Source organism: Centropristis striata, chromosome 20 (assembly GCF_030273125.1).
Source record: "Centropristis striata isolate RG_2023a ecotype Rhode Island chromosome 20, C.striata_1.0, whole genome shotgun sequence".
In the NCBI taxonomy this organism is placed as follows: domain Eukaryota; kingdom Metazoa; phylum Chordata; class Actinopteri; order Perciformes; family Serranidae; genus Centropristis; species Centropristis striata.
This window is the reverse complement of record NC_081536.1, coordinates 26,798,182-26,816,885: the sequence shown is the minus strand read 5'-3', so window position 1 is coordinate 26,816,885 and position 18,704 is coordinate 26,798,182. Positions and strand designations below refer to the sequence as shown.

General features: G+C 37.0%; 1 protein-coding gene across 1 annotated transcript in view; it reads right to left on the bottom strand.

The window, feature by feature from the left end:
- The window catches only part of shtn1 (shootin 1), a 48,839-nt gene that overhangs the window by 22,862 nt on the left and 7,273 nt on the right, over positions 1-18,704 (bottom strand). The window contains exons 4-5 of the mRNA XM_059323913.1: positions 10,873-10,967; positions 1,830-1,998 (exon numbers count right to left, since the gene is read on the bottom strand). Coding sequence (XP_059179896.1) covers positions 1,830-1,998; positions 10,873-10,967 — 264 coding nt within the window. The remainder of the gene's footprint in view (positions 1-1,829; positions 1,999-10,872; positions 10,968-18,704) is intronic.

The window sequence follows — 18,704 nt, the reverse complement described above, 5'->3', positions numbered from 1 at the left end:
ACTTGTAGAATGAAAGTATCCTATGTGTTCCCTGGCAAGAGGTGCTTGGACTAGTTGTCCATCAACATTAAGTTTCAACAAAATAGACCCATAATGTTTGATCAAGCCAACTTATTTCTGTATTCAACCCTATTCTGCATCAAAGTATATAATTTGCAAACAAAATAATTATCTCTCCCTTATAATGCCAGCAGCCTTGAACCACATGATGGGGAAGCATGATGGAGTATGAATCCATTATCACCTGAGGTATAATTACTGACTGACTAAAGGAACTGATGATGACATTTCCCTGAGACAGCTGCAGCGGTACGAAAGCAGTTGACTAGTAGACTGTTAAGACTCACTGAACATACTGTACGTGGCTATTGGTTACTTACTTTATGCATATGTAATGTACAGTTTAGCGGTTTCCCAAATGACTAGTTTACACTATTTTTGCCCTCTTTATTATAGATCCATCCATCCATTTTCCTCCGCTTATCCGGGGCCGGGTTGCAGGGGCAGCAGGTTAAGCCAGGCGTCCCTCTCCCCAGCCACAACGTCCAGCTCCTCCTGGGGCACCCCGAGGCGTTCCCAGGCCAGGAGAGAGATGTAATCCCTCCACCGTGTTCTGGGTCTTCCCCGGGGCCTCCTACCAGTTGGACGTGCCCAAAACACCTCTAACGGGAGGCGCCCGGGAGGACCCTTACTAGGTGCCCAAACCACCTCAGCTGGCTCCTTTCCTTTATTATAGGTATGCTTTTAATTAGGGTCGGGACTTTAACGCGTTAATTAAGATTAATTAATTACACAAAAATTAACGCGTTAAAAAAATTGACGCATTTTAATCGCACTTATTTTTGCACCGCGGAACGTTTCTCACTGGATGAGTTTCAGGTGGACCGATTATACTGGAGCACCAACTAGCGTTCATGAGTTCAGACAACAACAAACCACGAAGAAGCTGATGAGACGCTTTGGTTGGCCCCGTGGATGATGGGATATTTTGTTACAAAAAACCAACGGATGGAAGCGTCGATAAGAGCATGGTCGTGTTGCTATGCAACCAGGAATTCACATATCACCGCAGCACATCGAGCCTCAAGTATCACCTCAATGCAAAACATATAGCAGCTAGCTAAAAGGTCTACCTATAGGCTACCTGAATTTCTGAAATGTACTATATTTCTAAATATGCTATTGCTACACTTAATGGCAAAAATTGCACTGGTCTGTCGAACAAAAATAAACAATATTTTTGTTGCCTAAGCTTATGTATTCAGTCATTATTCAATGGTATACTAAAAATCCATGTGAAAAAAATTTCTTCTCACTGTTCTCAGGTCAAATATTTATATGCGATTAAAATGCGATTCATTTCGTTTAATTAATTGCAAAGCCTCTAATTAATTAGATTAATTTTTTTTTATCGAGTCCCGGCCCTACTTTTAAAATCTACTTGCACTTTGGTGCATTTAGCATATATTTTGATTAAAATAAATATCAACTGAGGCAACTGTGATAAGACTGCACTTCATATACTGTAGAGTTTGTGTCCTGCAATAATGTTTATGACACAAGTTTATGTCATAGTGTGTAATTGCTAATTGCAGTGACTTCAAAACATTAAACAGCTGTTTTCACAGGCTGAGTAGCACTCCTGTGGTCTGACATGTGCAACTTGTGTTTAGGTTTGACAGGAATTAAGCAGTCAAAATCAGACTTACCTTCCAAAACCCACTGCCACTGATGATGTTACGTGTACAGTGCAAACAATGCCATGGATGCTATGATGAGCTGCTGTTAAATGTGTGACATACATCCCAGACGGAGGGTACATGCTGTACCTGAGATGATGGTCTGGCACTGGGGAGAGACACAGACGTTGGTGGCTACATGTAGCTCTTCACTCTCCTCCTCTTCATCGTCAAGGTTGATCTCAGTGATGGTCTCTGGGCTGAGGTGGGACAGCAACATCATGCTCTTCCTCTTCAGAGAGCGGTTCTCATGGTTCAACTACAGTGATGAGGGACAAGGATTTTCAATGTTTTATATATTCATGAATATTATAGACCAATATGACTCAGTGGTAAACTATCTAAAGTTTGGAGATACAAGAGATATTTAATATATCTAAAAGATGAAGTCACTTTTCAATAAGTACTATTATGCACTGTCTACGTTACGTGCAAAATGAAATGTTTAATCCTTTGTGCCATAAAGCACCATAAAGCAGTTAAGCATTGTTTTAATCAAGTGTCACAATATATTATGTCATACTGGATTGTCAGAGCCAATTCATTTTTATGGTTGAATATGCAAAATCATTTACTCTGTTTAAACACTATAGTGTGTATCTTCTCAAAACTTTTACTCAAAAACTGTTAGTCTATCTCTTCCAAACATATCACAATGAAAAAAAAAACACAATTAACAAATGATTGTGTCTAAAAACTGAATTATTACAACTTTATGGGCGACCGTGTGATTGTAATCCCAACATGTCTAACTCACTACTGTATCTTGGCTTTGGCACCAATCAGCCTCCAATTATAAGCAGACAAAAAGAAGGAAGGCTGAAGGCTAATTATTTTTGCTATGCTGAGAAATTGTCTTTCTTGTGATTTTCTTTCTTAAAAATACATTTTTTCATCAAATAAATCCAGTGGTCCTGTGCTTACAGTGGGACACATCTTAGCAGTTTGGCATATGTGCACATACATTTCTGTCCAACAAAGCAGAGCTGCAAAGCTGTAACTTATTATCATACCGCCACTTTCTAATACAGGCTGGTACACAGGGTTGTGTCCTGATCAAACAAGCTTGGAAATGAGGCAAAATGTGCTGCTGTGCAGGTATGTGGTCAAGTTCAGCTCTGCCTGCTACTATAAAACCCATTGTCCTCCTGAGCCCAAGTACTGCAATCATTTTATTCCATCTTAAGCACTGAGCCAAACCCCAAAACCATCTCACCATCACTTCGCCTAAAGAACCGACAAAGGGATATCTACAATCTACAATGTCATTTAGCATGGGTAAAGGGTTATGGTATGCAACAGGAATCAATGGATGGACCTACATTTTCAAAATAAAAGCCAATGTCAATAATGTCAACTCAACAACGCTTGTTTTTCAAGATAACAGTCCCATAGATTGACCGTTTCTTAACCCTTTGATGGACAACATGGGTCTAAAGCAGAGCCGGCCCAAGCCTCCATGGGGCCCTAAGCAGAATTCGATTTTGGGCCCTCTATTTCTGCCAATAATATTGATTGTTTATAACAAGTTAATAACATAAATATCAATGCAGTAATAATACAAACTAGAAAATTTCCTCTGGGGAAATTTTGAAAGGGCCACGGGGGCTACTGCCGGTGTGTGTACACTATGATGAGATTCTTCAGAGATTTCAAACTATGCCCTTTAACCTCAAAATGTGTGTGTGTGTGTGTGTGTGTGTGTGTGTGTGTGTGTGTGTGGCGAAAATCGCATAAAGTTACCTGTGTGTGTGTGTGTGTGTGTGTGTGTGTATGTGTGTGTGTGTGTGTGTGTGTAATTAAAATCACATAAAGTTACCTGTGTGTGTAATTAAAATCACAAAGTTACTTGTGTGTGCGTGTGTGCGTGTTTGAAGCATGTGTATGCATGTGTGAGGAGTGTGCACACTTACGCGCATGTGTGTGTGTGTATCTGTAACTGTAATCACATCAAAGATCAAAGGCAATCAGATCAAAGCAATCAACTGAATTAACTGATACCACCTGTTAAAGTTCCGAAAGAGTGACATGTGACAGTGAGCATTTTTGGCAAAACCATAATACCTATCATTGATTCGACTTCACTTTGAACGTCCTGAATTCTTCCTGAACGTCTACATATGTTTTTTTTTTCAGAAAAATGAAAAAATAGCTTTGTTAGAGCGATCTAAAAAAACTGTTCCATATCCCTTTTTCAAATATCTCCCTGCGTTTTTAATATGGGACCCAATGAGGCTGTTGGTGGTGTTGGTGCCACATCTGTGCGTCGTACGCCCAAACTATAACTCTGACAGCTTTACCAGAGGATTGTGAGTGAGAAGACAAATTTTCCTACGTTTCTATGTATAAATTATTTCTGTAGAGTGAAATTTGTGGCCTGGAGCGCAGTTTGAAAATGTATTTTTTTGACAGTTTTACCTCTCCCTCTACACTCTGAGCGATGACATCACACACTCTGACACGAACATTCCGTGCAATACACACCCATTATAATCTCAGAATTTCTCCAAAAATTATCATGGTCATTGAACAGGGATTGATAAAAAACTATATGACCTATCGAAACGTGGATTAATACACCGATACACAAGACTTGTGTCTACTGTTTAAAGTTTAAATGGAGTCTCTAGGTGAAATTATGCCGGAGAAGTAGACGTTTAAAAATCTCCAATGATTGTTTTTTTTCGCTCATTTTTTGTCGGCTGTCCCATTCATTTCAATGCAAAATTTTGAGCAGTTTTTCGCGACTTACGTCGCGACTTACGTCGCGAAAAATTCGTATTCTGTAGAGAAAAGTAATAGCACACCGATCCCGATCAAAATGCACATTTTGATATATAATTTGTCCTGCAACTCTTTAAGTTGTAGGACTAGTAGCGGGACGAAATTGCGTCCGGAAGAGGAATAAGAAGAAATCCACAGTATAACAGTAGTGCTCGGGGCTTTGCCTGGACATCATTCAATTATTAGGGCCTCTGGGCTTTGCCCCGAGCACTGGTCCCTACAGCTATTGCTGTACGGGACCAGTGCTTGGTGCAATTGCCCCGAGGCCCTAATAATTGAATGATGTCCAGGGTGTCACATAATCTCAAAATACTCAACTACAAGAGCGACCTTGGGTCTATATATATATATATATATATATATATATATATATATATATATATATATATGATATAAAATAAAATATAAACATGACATGACAAGTATCATGAGCATTAATGTTACTTCATTACATTAATGTTCATGACACATCCCATGTCATGTTTATGACACGCTCACGTCACTCTTATGTAGACACCTTCAAAATAAAGTGTTACCATATCTTGCTTAAGTCACAAAGGCATGTTCAAAAAATTGCCTAAGTCACATTTTATTTTGACTTAGGTATAATAAATCCGCTTAAGTCACACACTTGACATAGGCCATTATCTTAAAGGGGTAAAATCACATGATCTGATCAACTGAGGATTAGGCGATTTTACCATAGGTGGTCGGCGTCATGAGGAGATGATTAAGGCAAAAAAACAAAACAATTTTCACAAAAAATTACTTAGGCGATTATTTTTACAGTGTTTCATTTAGCTTTTATCCAAAGCGACGTACATTTGAGAGTTAATTCAACACAAGCAAGGATGAAGTTGAGGAACAACACAAGAATAAGGCCTCGTTGGACACATAAATCACTTACAGTATTTTCAAATATGATGCATTTGTATGCATTTGTGTGTAAAATGTATTTGGCAGCACAACAAAACAACAAGAGTTGTGTCGTCCTCATTTGGTGCAATTTATAATATATTGTATTAAAGTCTAGTATTTTTAAGATATAATATTTACTTTATATATTTAACAAATTGTATTTAATTACTTGGAGGGTGATATAAAAACAGAATGGTTGGAAAAATGTGCAAAATTATTACTTTAAAACAGGTAACAGCTTGCTTCTGTTATTATATTATCTTAAATCTGTTGGATTTGTTAAAGCAGCAAAGGTAGTACAAACAAGCATTAAACACTAAACTTTTTGAAGAGTAGTCTCCTTTAAATGGAAAACATTAAGAGGATGAATACACCCACCATACCTCAATACAAGATTACACTGTGCAGCCACATGAACAACCTGTGGCATATTTTGCATGTATTTCCTAAAAGATGACATGAATCCAACAAAAACTGACAGAGCCTGCATCTTACAGAGCCTTCATTTCTCAAATCTGCATAAAGTGACAAGCGTGCTTTGTATTAAGCTAGTGGAAAACAGGCAAAGAAATGAGATAGCAGAGCAACAGACAGGGCAGATGAGATGTTGATTTCTTCTTTCTTTTGGCCCTGCAATCAGTCATAATGGCAGGACGCATGCAAAAGCAATGATAAGGTGTGAAAAAGCATCATCTAAGAAGCACCAGCAGACGACGAATGAGGCAGTGAATATCTCTCCTTTTAGATGTAATCACAGTTTTCTTATGTGACATGTATTTGCATCTTGCATTTCTGTGCATCATGTGTGATTATCACTTCAAACACGTATTCTTATGTGTCGTTTATCTTTGAAATTATTTGCAAATTGATCAGTTCTACGTAAGGCATACATACTAAACTGCCACAATGGCCAATCTATTTTTAAAAGTTCAATCACCACGACGGCCATAAGGAGACCATCACTAAGTAAACGTGATTCTAGTCTACAGGAAGGAGATGGATGCCAATTATGCATGTTCCTTGGTTTCATCTGAAGGAAGAAAAGTGCCTGGAGAGGAGACAAAAGAAGAGAAATAGAAAAGACGAGCCATAAAAAAATCGTTTATTAATGGCATCCCGGTGGAAGCAGATTGCAGCAATTCCATCTTCTGAAGATGCCCTTCAGACTGCATTTTTTAAAATGCAATCAACAATACATAACATGGAATTTTTGATAATAATCTACAATTTGCGAGAGATGTACATATAAAATTACATACTCAGATAAATCAAGGCAGGCATAGCATCAGGCTAGCACTTTCTGGAGGCCACCGTTACAAAGTCACCACTCCTCCATCTTACCTCTGATCACACATCAACACAGAAACGTGAAGCATCAATATGCACATTCTGACTTGACTGGTTGTAAATTGCTAACTCCCTCCAGTTGCCTTTTTAATTCAAAATTTTGAGGAGTTAAGGAATTGCTCCGAACTTCAGAGTGGGTTGGGGGATATTTGGTATGCAAAATTACCATCATTAGGTACTAAGAAATTAATACAGAGTTCAATTCGTCTGTCCTCCTCTGGGAACACCTTCCTATGTATTTTGGGTTTGATTTAAATGTAAATGAGTAATAAAATGATGTGAACACCCTCAGAGTGCAGAAACTGTGACTTCACAGTATTGCTGAAATGCTATGAAAGGTCAACACTGTTCAAACAGGTAACATCACTTACTCCAACCAAATTCTATTCACAGCACTTGGATTAATGGTGAAGAAATGTGTTGCTTTTAACTAAGTGAACCGTTGATGTATGGCGATATTCTCGGATATGGCTAATCAAGGACTATCTGTCTGTGTGCCCCTCACTGAGTGCTCATAAACCCTGCTATATTAGCAAGGCGGCACAGGAGTGTCTAGTTATGGACACTGTTATATATAAGGAGGAAAGAAACACTGAGCAGAAGAGGCCAAAGACATAAAATACAGTTTGAAAGAGAGTTAGACTGCCACGAAGCAAGCTTTAAGTCAGTACAAATAGATAAAGTCCTGCTGTCAGACCAGGAGACCAGACGTAGCCTGATACATTATGAAAAGATACATGACACAAACTAATCTCTCTCACAAGGCAATGACAATTCACCATCCTGATGCAACGGGAATATTTTGCAACTGACGAAAGAGTTGCAAACCTGGAAGCAAACCTGCATATTTGCATTCATAAAGTACAATAACAGGAATGTGTTGCATATTTGGTTCACTGCAAAAAAGGTGTGTCTAAAAACAAGATAAAAACACAAAATCTGAGGGAAATGATCTTGCTGCATGGACAGATAATTTCACTTAACAAGATTTCTTAAATTGAGATTGTTAAATCTAGGAATAAGCATTTTGAACACTTAAAATAAGAAATTAACTCTTAAAACAAGATAAATTATCTCACACTTCTAAATCTAAGGGTTTTTTTTTATCTTGGTAAGAAACAAATAATTTGCAGTGTTGACTCTGTAGTCTCCTGTTGTCTTGTTACAAAAGGAGATCTTTGTTTATATTCGGCCTTGAAATAAATATTTTGCATGTTAAGAATGGTCATATAAATGTACATCTCTGCACAATGCCCCTTTTCTGTATTCCATTCATTTATCTATCCATTTTCTGCCGCATATCCCGCCTGGGTGGCAGCAGCATCAAGCAATCAATCTTGTGCCCTGAGAACTTCTACTGCCCTAACTACCTCATCCAGCCCCTGTTAATGCCAAGGAGCAGTGGCTCTACTCTGAGTTCCTCTGGATGTCTGAGCTCCAACACTCTACCAAGAACCTCATTTCAGCCGACTGAAATGCCATGTCATTCCTTTGTTCTTTCTTTTAAAGCTCATATTGTGGTCATTATTTACTCCCATCTCTATAAGTGAGGCAGGAGACGAGGGCCGTGTACACATCATTTTATGAATGCCTTATCTTGGTTGTAATTGTAATTTAATTTATTTCAAGACAGGGACAGCGCACAATCAGACATTAATCTTGTACAACAAGAATATTCATTGTGCCTGGTTCTAGCAGATTGCTATTTTTCACCTGTAGTCCCTGGGCAGGTTGATGGAACAGTACATAGACAATTAATATTAAAAAAGAAAATGATCACGTAAAATAACAGAACAAGGCAAAGAGACAATATATACAATAGATAAATAGAAACATTGAAGCAGATTCAACAGGAAAGGACAGGCTGCCCCCCCAACACACACACACACACACACACACACACACACTTCGTAAATGTGTACACCCTTGTCTTGACTGTAGCCAACGCTTAGCAAGATGTGAGAAGGCATGGGGACTTCTACATGAAATAATGTCTGTTGGCAAAGTATTCCATTGAGTCATGGCAATGCAAGAAAATTATGACTTCCCAAATCCAGTTTTGCGTTGGGGTACACTACACTCACCCTTTGTAACAGATCTTGTTGTTCTTGTTGACTTCTCAGAACAGAGTGTAATATATTTTTTCAAGGGGGGTTCAGGGGAGATATTCACAGCCTCATGACACTTTACAACCACAAACTATAGATCTTTTTTCTTGTTTTTTTTTTTACCATAATTTTCCATTGGCTTCAAACAATGATATTCAGCACCAAATCTGTGAAACAAATGGTATCAACCAAAGAATTGCTGAAACAACTAATGAGACATAATTAATTATGAGAATGGAATTTATATACTCCCATATACTACCATAATGTTCTAAATCCCTATACACTTTAATCATTTTAATTAATTAATTGGTTTAATTAATTAATTAATTAATTAATATTTCAGATCCTCCCACCCCCAGTTCTCTATCAAAAGGGACGGAACACTAAAGGGCTTATAAACCTTATAATACAACTACTGTCTGTCATGATTTGTATTGCATGTCTAAATACATTCCATTATTAAGCATTAGCCATCAGTGCCATTAGGCTACAGATATACAGCAGGTACACTGCAAATTATTTGGCTCTTACCAAGATAAAAAATAACAACTTTGATTTAGAAGTGTTAAAGAATTTCTCTTGTTTTGAGAGTTAATTTCTTATTTTAAGTGTTCAACATGCTTATTTCTAGATTTTATCATCTTAATTTAAGAAATGTTGTCAAGTGAAATTATCTGTCCGTGCAGCAACATCATTTCCCTCAGATTTTGTGTTTTTATCTTGTTTTGGACACACCTTTTTTGCAGTGTATTAGCTTTTACGTGACTCAAGTCAGCAGTTGCCACAATAATTTGATATCTAAACATGACTGTCGTGTACCAAAAGAAGGATAGAATAAAATAGCATTTGTGTTGTTTGCATTTATAAGAAATATATTTGTAATACACTCTCACAATACTGAAATACATTTAAAGTTATTTTTTGTGATTGCCATATAGCCTCACAATCCAGACCAATTTGGAATCTAGTTAATTTTGGTTAATATGGCAACATAAAAAATGTCCTGTATCTTCGGGAAACACATTAAAGACAAACAACAACAGAATCCTGGCCTACAAATGTGTGTGTGTGTATGCAGATAATAAATTACAGCATCTATAATATCCACATGTTGAATACTGGAATAATAAAAACACTTACTGTCAGAATGTTGTGTTTTAAGTTGAGATGTTAAGGCTTAATAAAATGTAGAATGAATTGCAGTGAGCAGTAGACAGTCAGTAGATGAGAGTCAAAAGACACTGATCACAATCAACAACAGAGTCAACTTACCCAGATACCCTGTGGTCATTTGTGGCAGTAAAAATCTTACTTGTCACCCGTGTAAGATGAGGATGACAAACAACCCGAAGAACTGAAGGCCGAGGAGCAGTAAGAAAAAAGGCCTAACAGTCAACCTTCACCATAATTCTCCCTAAGCCTCCCACTGCCCAACTCTGGTCCAACCAGGTGGACTGTGAGGGCTTTTGTCCAGAAATTGAATGAGAAATGATTACAGTGATAAGCTCAACGGCAGTGGGCTGCAAAATCACTATGTGCCAGGCTCCCCCACTCTCAATCACAACTCACATTTTAGCAAGGACTCCAAAAAAGTGTGCTCTGAATCAAAAGAATCCAATGCAATTTGAGACACTAAGATATGGGGACAGCAGCAGAACCGGAGGACCACAGAGTGCTTTTGATTGCAACATACAAATTGAACGTGTCAAAGTGAGGGTTACTGCAATGCACTGACCGCGTGTCTTAAATAACTGCTTTGATGATGTAGCAGCCTATATATTTAGCCAAAATATCTTTTGAATCCACATATCCTGCAATCCTGAATACATTATCCATTTTAACTTATTAATATTACTTTGTTGGTGTGCGTGTTTTACTGGACTTGAATCCAGGCTTGCTTAGACAATGTAAGAAAAGAAATAACACAGGCGGTATGACAGAGCAGTGGTTCATTAGTGACAGGATTTGTGTACCTTGGAGGCCAGGACTTCAGCATTTTCTCTACATGTCCTCTCGATCTCCAGGTTCTCCTGAATAGCATTGACCTCCTCAATGACCATCTGAGAAACTAAGAAAAAAAAGAGAATTAAAGACAAAGATACCATATCACTTCCATTTAATAACGTGGTGAGAAGCACTGAATGAATGACTCAACGCCCCTAGACATTTTTAGGTGTTAAGGTGTTGACAGTAGTTCAGCTTTCTGATGATGTACAGCGCTTCTATGTGGAATCTACTGTCTCTTTGCTATCTCCCCCTAAAAATCCACTGCTGTCCACCCCTGAGTCTATATAAAATTGGGCAGAACACTAACAGATAATTCATAATGTTTTTTATAATATTATCTGTGTCTGAGGGGCTACACGATGGTGTAGTTGTTAGCCTCACAGCTAGAGGGTCGCTGGTTCAACTCCGGCCTGCGGCTCTTCTGTGTGGAGTTTACATGTTCTCCCCGTGTCAGCGAGGGTTCCCACCAGGAACACCGGCTTCCTCCCACAGTCCAAAAACATGCACTTAGGTTTAATTATGATACCAGACAGGCCTTAAGCTGTCGTTTCAGACTACCTAGACCTAGGACAAATGCACTGAAAGGAACTGTATTGTCCAGAGCTATTGTATACTGGAATGGACTTCCATACTGCTTCATCCTTAAGTGTAAGAAATCAGGATTTAGAAGGGAATTGAAAAAAGCTGTTTTGAGTAAAGAATGTTTTGACTGATATCTGTAAAGCTGCAGAATGCCATTTTTTGTATTTTTTTTTGTTTAAACTTGTACAGAGAAAGCTCTTAATGAGCTGATCTCTGAATGTGTCTGTGTATATGTGTGAGTATGTATGTGTAGGTGATTGTACTATGTATATACTTGTACTGTGTATGCATGATGCATGTGAATGTTACTGTTATGTGTCTTGCTTTTTAGGGACCCCAGGAAGAATAGTTGTCACCATGGTGACAACTTATGGGGATCCAATAAACAATAAACAATAATTGGTGACTCTATTAATGAGAGCGTGAATGGTTGTCTGTCTTGTGAAAGTCTGGAGATCACGACCCACAACCAGTGTGCTGATAAGCGGTTAAGGATCATGAATTAATTAATTAATCTATGTCTGACTTTCTATAGAAATCAATTATTGTTACATATATACATATTTTTACATAACTCTATTTACTTCAAATTATTTCTTTATTTCCATATTTCTATTTTATTTCTATTTGTACATATTTATATTTACTTAAAACTTGCATTTGTATTTTATATTGTTGTATATGGTCACTCTTAAAGTTGTAATAAAATATGTTTTACCTTTTTCCATGAAATTATTGTGACAATGAGATTTATTATTGACAGAGTGTATATCTGAAACCACAATTAACAGAGGATTGATTCTGAAAACTAAATTATTCCAACTTTTTGGGCACCTTGAATTTTTAGTGTAGCATGCTTTTTTTCTCTTTTCTTTCTTTTTTTTTTTACCTTTTCATCTTTATCTTTTTACAGAATGACTTTCTATTCTGTTATTATACAGAGCAAATCTAACAAGAAATTTCCCCCTGGGGATCAATAAAGTATTTCTGATTCTGATTTTGATAGCATTTATTTAAAATTGTATTTGTTGTAGTAGTTAAATGTAATTAGCAGTTATTAAGATCTGTCTAGACCCATCTCCCAAAGTATGACATATAATGAACCTCTATCATTGTTATTGTGTATAGAGGCAAGTAATGGAACAATTATTTTACATCCTCTACTGAATAATGTCAGGGTATCAATACCTAAATGTAAATGGAATAAATACATATTTGGATAGACCACAATCATAAATCAATATGGCACCTGGCATCTTTAGGCATAGCGACACAAAAGTCCGACATTCAAGCAAAATCAAACGTGCTATTAAATTGTTGCATAATTTCGTAATATTTCTCAGTTGGTAGGAGTTGAGACGGAGCTCATTTTGACTGCGTTGCAAACTGTTGCAAATTGTCTTGAAAGCTCATCGTATGTTTCCTCTGTAAGTAGTAACTACATCTGTGAAATGACTTTAGTGTAAAGTCAAAAAGTACAATAATGTATCTGCTTAATCTAGTGCAGTGGGAGTATAAAACAGCACAAAATGGGGAAAAAATGGAAATAAATCTGGCCCAACCAGTAACATCACCTTTTTTAAGAGCCATGACACTATTTTCACATTTGTATCATCAAAACACTGTTTACTAGACAACAAAGCAACAACTTAACTGATTAAAAGTGATCCATAGTCAGTGTGGTGAACATACACAGAGACAAGAAAGTGATTCATGTTCATCTTACGTGTGCCCCTTAGAAGAGCATATAAGTCCGCAGCCTTCGTGTTGTGACATTAAAAATGAAATGTGAAGAGCAGCTTTTAAAATTATCCTGAATGACTGCATTCATGTCCATAAAAACTTAACCTTCCTCTTGTGTTAGGGTCGCCCCCGACCATTTTAGGTTTTAAATGCATAAAAGTACCACAGAACTTTTGTTTTGTTGCATTCCATCAAAGCTTTTTTACTTTGTCAGGAATCTCAATTTAAACAAAATTAAATAAATTTTAAAAAATCAATTTCACTGAATTGTAAATTTCCCTGGTGAAAATGATAACGTTCGTCTTGTTTGGGTTGGTTTTGATCCAGTTATAACATAGGATTATAAATCAATATTTCGTGCGGAATCTGAAATCATAAACACAGTGTCAGCTAAATAAGACAACAGGGGCTGAACAAACCAAACAAAGACATGTCCAGATATGTAAGTGATGCATAAGACTAATTCATTTACACTTCATGTAAATGTACACATCTCCAGTTTGCAGCATGCAAAAATGAGAAGAAGATTTATAATGAGCCAAGTTCTGGATCATATCTTTACTGAAAATGAGGCAGGGGACACAGAGCTGCATTGTGGACGAGCAGGTTTCTGAGGAGGACCAAGTAGAGGATCACAGGACGCATCTGATGAGTCTGATATCTCTGCAGAGAACACACTAAAAGTGTCACTTTTTTTGCCACACATGCATCTAAAGACACACACACACACACACACACACACACACACACACACACACACACACACACACACACACACATACACACACACACACACACACATGCCTGTTCTTGCACACAAAGACTGGAACTAGTATTTGATTTTTTTCATTGGTTGATTTGCTTTATTGGTTGTTGGTTGTTTGCAAATCTACATTTTGTATTATTACTTATTCTGCTTTTCATTTTGTATTTGTATTTATATTTTTATATATATTTTTTTTATTTAAATATTATTGACTATAGTAACATCTATGGTGTTAGGGTCAATATAACTTAAATTACCTTTTATTTATATTCATAATTATTTATTTAATTCAGTTAATTTTACCATTTATTCTTTTATTTGAAAACGAGGGGTATGCTGTTAAAAGAAAGACCCAGTGGGCCACACCAAAACCATTTAAACTAATCTTTTCATGTATAAGGTCGCCTAACAAGGTAACCAAGAGGTAAGAAACAAATTGGATGGTAAATTATTTTTTTGAAGGTATTATATGGATCATTTAGGACACGGGTCAAAACCGACCAGTTTACATAAAAAATAAGAAAAAGCTAACATAAGAGGAAGGTTAGAAAGTCAACTCACGGCCATTCAACCTGATCAAAATGCAATCAAGGAAACAAAGAACATGATTAGGATTTTCTAAATGAGTGGGTGCATACCTGTGGCTCCTCATTTTATTGCGCAGTTAATTGAGATAAGAGTGCTGTAACACTTGACACTGAAGTATATTTCTGCTTGCTATTGTGGCTGCTATCTGAGTAGCCTCAATGGTGACTGACCTATGTACATGATTATAATTTTAATTAAAAAGAAAGTGAACTAAATGTTGCTAACATTGTATCTTGTATTCTTTTTATTTCCACTACCTTTTCATCTTTTTATCAGCTAAGACTAATGTTTATTGAGTATAGACTGAAAATATGGAGGAAAAAATTTGAGTGTATGTGGGCACTTTGTGAAGAATGACGCACTGAATAAAGGCACTGAATGACTGTATATCTATAAAAGTATACAATGTCAAGATACAGAATCAGAAGCCTGAGAGTTCATCATAGTCTAATCTGTAGGAGGCTTATTGGATGTTTTAATTCCTTGACACACAACGTTTGTCCTCCCAGGATTTTAATTAGCAGATGGAGTTATCAAATACTGCAGTTCCATCTACAGTTCCATAACAACAAACTAAATTCCAGAAGACAACGTGGTATGGTTAAAAAACGGGACAGGAAGTGGACTTTGAATCCATCAAGTTTAGATCTAATGGTTGCTTATGCTTAAAGGGGCTGTACACCAAATTTAGAACATGAATATAGCAGTAAACAACAATTTACTATGTAAAGATATAGTGGAGTAATGGTGTCCTGACCAAGGTTCTAATAGTTTTGGATTTTTCATTAGTTTTAGTTTTAATTTCATTGTGATTTTTTGTTTTAAAATTCAGTTAGTTTTAATTAGTTTTAATTAGTTTTTGTTTAGTTTTTATTAGTTTTAGTTTTTTTGTAATGGGGTATTTGTTGGGTGCCAGATTCAAAAAAGTCACAATAAATGTTTCCTTTATTTCCTTTGTCTGATCCATCTCAGCCCCAATAAGTTTATTAAGTCATAAAACCAGATAGATGAAATAGATTTCATATCAACCAAAAAGGTTTATGTATGAAAAAAGTTGACAAAAACGAAACGAAGGACATTTTCACTATAATTTTAGTTGTTTTTTTTTTTCAGTTAACAAAAATGTTTTTTCAATTCTAGTTTTCGTTATTCTGTTAGTTTTTGTTAACTATAATAACCTTGGTCCTGACCAGAGAATGGCAACAAAAATAATTTACCTTTAGCAAACATTCCACACATGATCTGTTTCTTTTGGCTCTATTTTGCGCTCCAACCAACTCCTGAAATAAATATCTGACTCCTTTGTTACAAAATACTCTATCTTCATCTGCTAGTTGCTAACCTTGTCAGTCTGCATGTTGGAGCTGGACAGGTTGTGTAGAGTGACTTTCGAAGAGCATTTTAGTTTAAAGACTGCTGCTGGAAATCAGGTTGATGAGAGTGAAGTTTATGAGTCAAAAACCAAAACAATGAAGAAGAGCTGAGATGAACTCCAGAGGCGGAGAAAATTCTCTGAGGACTCGTTATGAGCGTCACCTTTCACATTACACACAGTCATTTGATCCATTGTTGATTTGAAAAATAGTGATTAGTGCCACTTTAACTTTTTTTTTTTAAATCAGGTAAAATTGGGAATCACACGCCGTGATGTTGTTTAAGCTGCAATCACATCTCGGTACAAAAATAACACCTCTAAAGAATGCCCTACCACTTAGCTAATTAAACATTGTGGTTGAGCATGGAAGAAATTAAGTATTAGTGCCATTGCTGTGGGCAATTCCTTCCCCCAGTGACACCTAATTAAAAAGTTGATGAACAACAGCGCCGAGCGAGATCTGCGTTCCTCCAGCGCCCTACACATCACTCATTCAATAGCACTTAGCTGCCAGTTTTCATCCTCGGCCTCTTCTCCATTCCTCTCTGCCTGCCTCCATAATGCCGTGGCCACACTCAGCAACCTACGAAAGGACGCCTTGAACTAAATGACATGTTAATTATAATTACTGGTAGCCATGGTAAATAAACAGCGGTGGAAGTGTTGAAAGTGTATGAGCATGAGTCGACGGGGGGCTCTGACACGTCAGAATTGGCAGTCTTAATTGTAAGTTTCGGCCTCCCCATCATCATCACTCCATCTTTTTTCGACCCTCTTTTTTGTGTCTGTCTTTTTTCATCCTCCTCTCAGGAAAGACAGTGATTACCCCTGTGCCGACGAGCTGCATAATGGTATCAGCGCCGCCAACAGAGCAGTGAATTAAATTGTATCTGCAGCCGCTGTGAAGCCTTGATGAGGGGGGCAGATGCCTTTGTGGTGTTATCATTATAACACAATGGTCATGTTGTCATCAACCTTGCCATCGGCAATTGAAAAGGCATGATTGTGTGTTAGGGGCTTTTTCTCCCATCCTCCTACTACCCCCCCTACCCCCCAACAACCCTGCTGCCCCACCCCCAGCCGTTTCGTTGTGAATAGGAGCAATTTTCTAAGAGCTATGAAATCACGTAATAGGTCCTAATATGCAGCTGCTTGGCACAGTGAGGCAGCCTCTATTAACGCGGAAGTCAAACACAATATGTGTTTTGGCTGGAGAATCGCTGAATACACGAGCATGGGCCAGATTTATTCAGATGAAAATCCACACAACTGTCATCGTTACAAAGACAAACTATTTGCTCTATCTTTTGACATGTGGGGCCCTATTTTAAATTCTGTCTCCACTAAAGTGGTCATAGCAAAGCATTCAACCTGTAAGGAAAATCATTTTGGAAAATTGAATGGTGGGCCAAAACATTTGAAATTTAGAGTGTTTGGAAACAGGTTTGTGATAAAAGCTGAAGCAGCAACATTGCTATTCCAATGCCATTATTTGTGTCCTGGTTCACATATTTTTACTGTGATCATTTTCTCATAATAAAATATGTTTACTGCAACAGAACAAATGTTTTTTTTTTTCTATCAATGCATACGCTGCAGCGAATTATATTATATATTATTATATATAGAGAGATAGATATTGATGTATTGAATGTTTTAAATAAGTTACAAAAGGGCAAATACAAATGAAAAATTGCAAGTCCTTGTTATATTTCTTAATACAAATAGCAAAATAATACCACAGACCTGTTGTTTTACCCTTATAGCAGAATAATAATGGGTTCAGCCAGACATTTCTCCATTCTGACACAGTGCTGTGGAGGAAGGTCTGGTTGAACCCATTATAATTCTGCTATTCGGGTAAAAAAAAACCCAACAACATTTAAACACTTATTTGTATTTTTTTAATCCAATCACATTGGCCGGTGCTAGTGATGTCCCTGCAAAGTGGATAGTGGAGACACTGGAAGGGGAACAGAGTGCTGCCTGACATACTGTAGGTGGCCAAACTGAGAAGCATTCCCTGTGGCTAGTAAACTGACTTTGACAGGTAAAAGGGTTGGAGTGACCTTTTAAACAGGAATATATGGAGAAATGTGTATACTTCATCCAATTAATATTATTATTATTATAAGTGATATAGATACTCACTATCTAGGCATATCTAGAGGTAGATAGATATATATCATTGAAGTACCTTGGTCCACTGACATGTTGATGAACACAACTATCTTGATTTCCTTCTTTGCTATACAGTTGTATGACTCTTGTGTGTAACTTTACACTGTGTTCCACAATGGTGCCCAATAAAGGTTTCTCACCCTGCGCATACAACAAAAAACATTAATTTCTCTTACATTCTGGTTTGTATTGCGGTAAATGGATGCCACATTGTATGGCCCTCTATGAGTGTCCCTATGTTCTTTCCATAGGCTTTACACCAAGGTTATTATAGTTAACGAAAACTAACGAAATAACAAAAACTAGAATTGAAAAAACATTTTCGTTTCGAGTTTTTAAAAAAACGATAACTAACTGAAACTGTATTATGTGGTTACAAAACTAACTAAAATTATTGTGAAAATGTCTTTCGTTTTCGTCTTTGTCAACTTTTTCCATACATAATCCAGTGTTTCTATTAGAACATGCAACATATTGGTAAATATGTTTACTGAGACTGGGATGTCTACACTCGATGAACTGTGAGAGTTAATAACCTTAATGGGGCTGAGATGGCTAAACCA